Consider the following 6,719-nt stretch of genomic DNA (forward strand, 5'->3'; position numbering starts at 1 on the left):
CTGCAGCACCTCATTACACACTCGCTGTCGCTTGAGAGCCTTCTTTAGGCTGTCCCCTTTGTGTGTTTGAGGCAAAGGTGTCCCTAAGCGGACGTCGTGTGTGATGTGTGATGTGACACTTCGCTCTAAGGGGGGTGTAATGAGATGCTGCAGGTGTCACCTTAGTGCGGGGAAGCGCGTAGGGCATGAGATCACGGGTAGCATAGATTATATTGGAGTCCTACGCTCTGGGGTGACTCCTGAAGGGAAAGAAAAGCCTTTGGGCGGCGCCCCAGGAGGTAGAAACTCTAGAATTCTTTCAATACATCGAGCGGAGACAGAGCTAGCCTCTGGCAACGGACCTAGCATTATTACATCTGAGCTGCTTCAGATGGACACAGATAGCATGTATATGGCGCTTGCCGGTGACACCATTGATTCCCTGGTGAGGCCAGAACTCAAGGAGCAGTTTCTACAGGAACGCGGGTTTATGGTTGGTTGCCGATGGGGATGAATACAACGAGAAGACCCGGGGCTATTCAAGATAGAGTTCACCGGGACAGCGCTGATTGCCCTGGCACCCAAGATGTACTTTGTGGTTGGAGATGAAGAGCAGTTCCTACGGAGCAAGAAGCGCAGCAAGGTGAGCTGCAAGGGGACCAATAAGAAACAGAATGTCGATCTTCTGACCTACGACAATTTCAAAAAAGTATTGGATGGACAAATCAAGAAAGAGTTCATACAAATGGTCAACAAAGGTTTTAGATGTTACAGGACGCAGTTGTACCAATATGAAACAACGGCGTGAAGCCTCAGCAATAAACAAGATAAAAGGAGGAGATTACCAGATGGGCGCCGAACCTAACCGCTCTACTAGCTTGCACAAAACAAAACAAACCCTTCCCAAGTGGAAGATTTATAGGAGAATAAATATGTGTAGTGAAACGCACTGCTTGTTTTCCCTCGTTCTTTTTTTTTGACACTCAACGCACTCACTCACGCACTCAACGTACTGCTCTCGAGTGGTACAATACGACTTACGCCGCTGGACCTCCTGCAAATTGGGCAGCTTTCGAAACGGCTCTCGTCGCTCACTTCTATCCTCGCAACTTGCATAATACTATTGAGCTCAAGCTCTCGGTCTCAAGCTCGGTGACTCTCTCAAAAAATGTATCAAGGAGTTTCAAGACACCAATAATGAGCTCGAAGCCGCTCATCGTCTCGATAACACTCAAGGCACCATTCCCCTTATCGATCAGATTTGATACTTCAAGGCTGGTCTTCTCAAGAATACAGGAATCGGTCATTATCTCGCTGAAGCCGTTACGAACTTTGAAATCTCGGGCACTACCAATATCAACACCCCTATCACTCTCGATCAAGCTATCACTGCAGCTCGTCGTGCTCATGTGGCTCATGGGTTCACTGACGGCAACCAAGCCAATACGCCTCGTCCGATTGCCTCGGCATCAAGTTCTCGTGACGGCCGTGGAGCCAGTTGAGGTCGAGGTAGTTGTGGCGTGGTCGTGGTGGACGATACGCCCCTTACACCAATCTCGAATTACGGAATTTGAGCAAGACTTAGATGATATGACCTTTGGGCTCAATGCCCTCGGTACGTCATACTATCCCCCTGGAGTGAGTCGTCTCACTACAGGTCAAGTTCCTACCAACGTCACAGCCCTTTCGTTGACGTGGACACTGGCAAGCTACTCACGGTCCTCGTCAACGTCCAACGACTCCCTGTCCCCTTTGTAACAAAATGGGACATTGGAGAGTTGAATGCTGGTCAAATCCCGAAAAATCGACAGCAAGGCTCGCAAACCCAGAAGCGACGCGGTGGTCTTCGACAGCGCGGTCGTGGCGCTCAAACTCCGCAGCCCAGTTGCCAACCTAATCAACAACAAGGTTCAGCCAATCAGGTTGATGCTGGGTCATGCATTACGGAAATTCTCGATGACGCCGTCAACTCAGCGAATACTACGAATACTACTAAAATCAAGCTTCGAGTTCTTCCAAGGTCGATAGAGCCCCTCGGTAGCTCTGCTTGGCCTACCACATACGATCCTACCAATAAACCTGCCTTCGAACCACTGTCTGCTGGACTCTGGGTCTCTCATTGTCGCATCGGAAACAAGTTTGCTCGTGTTCTTTTCGATAGCGGCGCAACTGGGTTATTCCTTGATAAGACATTCGTCGAAAAGCACAAATTTCCCAAGAAACGTATCAAACCGAAGCAGATATGGCTGGCCGGCAAAGAATCATACATGATTGTCGACACAGTCGTTTCGGAAAAGTTAGATCTATGGGATCTCAAATCTCAGTCGCTTTTCTTAGTTGGACAACTACCCTGGCTAGTCAGTAATCTGGCTTACGACGCTATTATTGGAAAGCCTTTCTGGCGTTTCTTTAATTACGCTGAACAATTCTCGATGAGTACCTTACCTACCCTTCGCTGGACCAATTACGGCCCTATACCAAACGCACCGCAGTCTGTCACCATCAAGTGCGAAAGAACTTCAAGAAACTGGGAAGACGTCGAATACATCCCGAAACACAAAACCCTTACTTCGATGTACAACGAGATCCGGTCTATGACAAAAGACCTGTTCGACCTGTTCGGATCAGTAAACCTGTGGATACTCGTCCTCTACCAGCCGCACCTCATTATATATCTCGATTTGCTCAAGCCAATGCCCTTCGCAATCCTCAAGTCATAGAAATGACTTTTAAGCAATTCAATAAGGCTTGGCGACGGAACAAGTTTGAAAAAGACCCAGTCTGTCCCCTCGCTCTTAACGAAATACTGGACGCTCCACAAGAGCTTAAAAAAATCCAGGACATCTCAAGGATATCCTAAATAAACACGTCAATACGCTCTTCAAGGAACCGGAAGGTCTACCCCCTGATCGCGGAGAAGATGATTTCAAGATCGAACTCACTGAAGGTGCTGAACCCGTTTGGCAACCTCTTCGGCACATGAACAAAGAAGAACTCGCTGAACTCAAGAAACAAATCACCTCGATGCTCGAAAAAGGATGGATACAACACTCCTCAAGTCCTGGTGTATCGTCAGAGGAAATGTAGACAACATTGGGCCCTTCTGAGAGGGCTGAGAGCAGTGTATTGTAGTGAAGAAAAAAGTAAGAAGCTCATCGCAGCGGCCGCTCGACTGACAGCTTTATATATGGGCTGCCAGTGGGGCTTGCGTGGCTTCAGTGAGGCTTGGCGCCTTATGTCATGTATCACCGAGAGCTCGGGTGGCCAGCCTGGGTCTTGGATCAAGTAGAAGTAAAGAGATATAATATATGAAATACAAGTGAAGATGAGATATCCCCGACATCACGACTTGGGTAGCGAACCCTCTCGCCTTGTTCAGATACGACGGCGCGTTCGTGAACAGATGACGGGCTTTAGTCTTGACGTTCTGAAGGAAACTGGGCATCGAGGGTTTCGCTGTCTTAGCATGATGGATAGAATTTTTTCTCATCGCTTTAGAAAGTGCGAGAATGGCGGCCATCTACAGGGCAAACCCTCTCGAAGCCCAAGGTTACAATCGGCCCAAGCCGATTACGAACCTCCAACGCCATCAGATTGGCCAGGCGCTTGACTACGGTCATCTCGACGCGTTCGGTGTCCCAATGTGAAGTACGCGTGGAACAGGAACATCCACCGGAAGGACCTCGCTACTAAACAGAACTACACCGCTCCAAAACATGAGACGGTCATCTCCTCCGTTGAAGCGTTGAAGCTTCAATGCAGCCAGGCTTCAATCGAAAGCCTACAAAGATGCCCAGGAGTTCCTCAAAGCAGAGAAGGATTACCGTGAACGCGAACGTTTCCTGGATCGCATCACGCCTTCGAGGCGAGCGGGGACCGCGATCTCCGTTGGTACCTCTACCTCTACAAGCGGGTTGCCGATCCCTGATCAGACAGGTTACGTGTACAACTACCCCGCTGAAGTTACGGCTCAAACTGGCCTTCAGTTCCAGGCTCCCAGTGGGGGGAAGGAGGTTCCCGAGGAGAAGCTAAATCTGAACACCAAAAATGTCAATCCTGTTATTCAGACGCGAGAGATGGAGATCCGCGTAGATCCAATGGACGGCACGCATCGAGTCGGCGTCGCGACCGGAGTTGTTGACCGCTCGCCCAAGTTCCCGCGCCGAAAGGAGACTATGTTATGCCCGGAACGTTCCCTGGCCGAACGGCTGAAGTTCCCATGGAGGTGTATGTTGACACCACGCCCTCACCGCAGCCTTCTCAACCTGTGAGCCCCCGTGACGCGGTGGTCCTAAGCGATCGGACTGGCCAGAGAAATGAGATCTTTGACATACTAGATCAGAACGCAACCTTCGTCTCCGTTCCAGCTCCTACGCCACACGCCGAGTTCCGAAAGTACGAGCCACCTCCCGTGCCAGTCTTCAACCAGGGAAAGAAGCGAGCCGGCAGCAGCACTTTGTACACCGCTCAAGACAAGAAGAAGGCGAGAGTTATATGGGACGACATAGGGGCAAGGAGGAGGTTAGCAGCCGTCGGCAGGGACGATGATCCTCCAAAAGTGCCTGTTCCCCAACCGACTCCTCCTGACTTTCCCACTCTTCCGAAAGCTGTGGATCTGACGGTGGAGGTCCCGAGAGGGACTAAGCGCAAGGCTAAAAGGTCGCCCGAGGCGTTATGAGTTCGCAAATGTGCTAGAATAGAGGAGGATGTGGAGGACGTTGTCCTCCGCCCGGTAGAAGCCATAGGCCAAGCCCCGACCCGCCGTTCAGGGCGAGACCTGGAGGCTGAGATACCTACGACCGGAGTCATAGCGCCACCGGCCCCACTGCCCAAACAACCCAGGGTAGCCGTTGGAGCCGCGATTCGTCCGCTTGCGAAACTGAAGAGCTGGAAGCTGACATCGGCATTCCTGCCGTCGCTTCAAGCGGCCCTTTGGTCGAACCCATCTTGCGCAGACGGCCTAGGAAGTCGGCTGAACCGGTACCTGAGCGCCCCACGAAACGTTGTCGGCTAGCTTAGGGAATGTTGCTTACGAGTAACAAGATCTACTCGCGAGAATCATGGCGGGGATCAATTCGAGAAACAGCTCCGGGCTCCGGTACTTGGAGGATGCGCATCTTCAATCGCCGCTGGTTAGTGGCGATATGAAGGCTTTCAGCGGGGACGCCAGCATCACTGGTTTCCAGAAGGCAGGCTTTCAAACTGTCTCGAATGAAAATGACCTTTTCGAGGTAAATTGAGTTGAGGCCACCGAGCCGCTGGAATCGAAGACCGAAGCCGGGCTGGCAACTGTTAGCCTTGTTCATGATGAGACCCTCCGAGTCACTGATGGTAAACTCGGCACAACTCCCGTGCCAAAAGTTGAGGTCATCACGCCAACCCCTGCTGGAAATATTCGACTGCCAGGTCTCGCAGCTCCTTCCACCGGATCCGCGAACCATCACGTACGATGCTTTTATCGATAACCTGGACAGCAGGGTGAAGAGGATATCGGAAGCGATGCGGATTTTGGCGGCGAGAGTGGGGCAGGAACCGGAGCAGAGCGCTGGTGTTGTGCTGTTGGGGAAACAGCTTGCTGATAAGAAGAGTCTGTACATCGAAAGGTAAAGAACTTTGCGCGCAAGAACTGTTAAGGACGCACTCGCCTTCCGATGGCTGACACTTTTGTGCGTCTTGTCAGATATGTGGATTGGGCACGGAGTCACGTAGCGACCCTAGGATGCCCTGCTACCACGGTCATCATTCGTTCCCTGCGCACCCTCCTAGCCAGCGACGAAGACTTGTGCATGATCTCCAAGTCGGCCTTGAGGAAAGAAATAGACACACTCGTCAAAAGTGCACTCGCACCAGCTCTGGAAACCGCGCGCAGAATCCTACCACGCTCGGACGATCCGCAATCTCTGATACTCGATGTGAAGTACAACCGGGAAGCCACTTCAAAGCAGGTCAGAGATGCTACATCAGGCGCCATCATCGAGAACCTCCGCCGCCGCATCATCCACCGCCGCGCCCAATGCCCGAGTCCCTCGAACCCCTCTACGATTTCATACGCACCCACTACGGCAAACTCCTCGCAACAGGTGCCACAATCGCCTCCGCCCTCTTCCTGCACCACGACTCAAAACGCAACCACCGACAATGCAGGAACGCACTGATCTGGCCCAAAGTCAAGGCACATGTGGCGGTGCTGTGGCTTCGGCCGCGATTACACCGTGCCTTCGACGTCTTGACCACAAGCATTGTGGGCGTCTACCTCCTTTACTTTGCAGTGCAGTACTGGATCCTCGGCCGCACCGTGTGGGAGATGTCCCTGTTGATATGGCGAGATCAGCAGATCGTGGATTTCATGGGCGGGTTGCTGGTCGCGGTGGTGTGTTTGGGGCTGTTAGCTGTTGTTGGGGTTGTGGTTGAGAGGGTTGAGAGTGTTAGACATCCAATACCCCCCTTGCTGCCGCGGGTTAAGGTTAATTGTGTTATCTTGTAGTGTAGCTCGTAGCGTAGGTTGCGTTTGCTGTTCATTACAACAAATCTGAAATTGCATCTGCTGTAGATACTACTCTTGTTCACTAGCCGAGTTTGTTATTTGATAACATAACTGAGGATATGTAGGTAAATACTACGCCATCTTAATCCAATTGCTTCTACACAAATCGTCTATAGCAGGCCCAAGAACAATGAAAACCAAAAAAGAACGTGAATCTACAAACATTTCTGAACAGAAATGAATCATAGGAGTCGAG

At 51.3% G+C, this 6,719-nt stretch overlaps 2 protein-coding genes across 2 annotated transcripts; both read left to right on the plus strand.

Annotated features, from left to right (window-relative positions):
* Positions 1-3,488: 3,488 nt before the first annotated feature.
* On the plus strand, positions 3,489-4,657 carry EV422DRAFT_564992 (uncharacterized protein; the record flags this gene model as incomplete). Its single annotated transcript, XM_053072255.1, has 3 exons — positions 3,489-3,622; positions 3,746-4,206; positions 4,317-4,657. The coding sequence occupies 3 exons, from the start codon at positions 3,489-3,491 to the stop codon at positions 4,655-4,657; spliced, it is 936 nt and encodes a 311-aa protein (XP_052928180.1).
* A 248-nt stretch (positions 4,658-4,905) lies between these two features.
* EV422DRAFT_315497 (uncharacterized protein) lies at positions 4,906-6,220 on the plus strand. The gene is made up of 2 exons (XM_053066223.1): positions 4,906-5,582; positions 5,660-6,220. The coding sequence occupies exons 1-2, from the start codon at positions 5,284-5,286 to the stop codon at positions 6,132-6,134; spliced, it is 774 nt and encodes a 257-aa protein (XP_052928181.1). The 5' UTR covers positions 4,906-5,283; the 3' UTR covers positions 6,135-6,220.
* The last annotated feature ends 499 nt before the right edge of the window (positions 6,221-6,719 follow it).

The sequence above is a fragment of the Fimicolochytrium jonesii genome (genome assembly GCF_025526975.1).
Source record: "Fimicolochytrium jonesii strain JEL569 chromosome Unknown EV422scaffold_4, whole genome shotgun sequence".
Taxonomy (NCBI): Eukaryota; Fungi; Chytridiomycota; class Chytridiomycetes; order Spizellomycetales; family Powellomycetaceae; genus Fimicolochytrium; species Fimicolochytrium jonesii.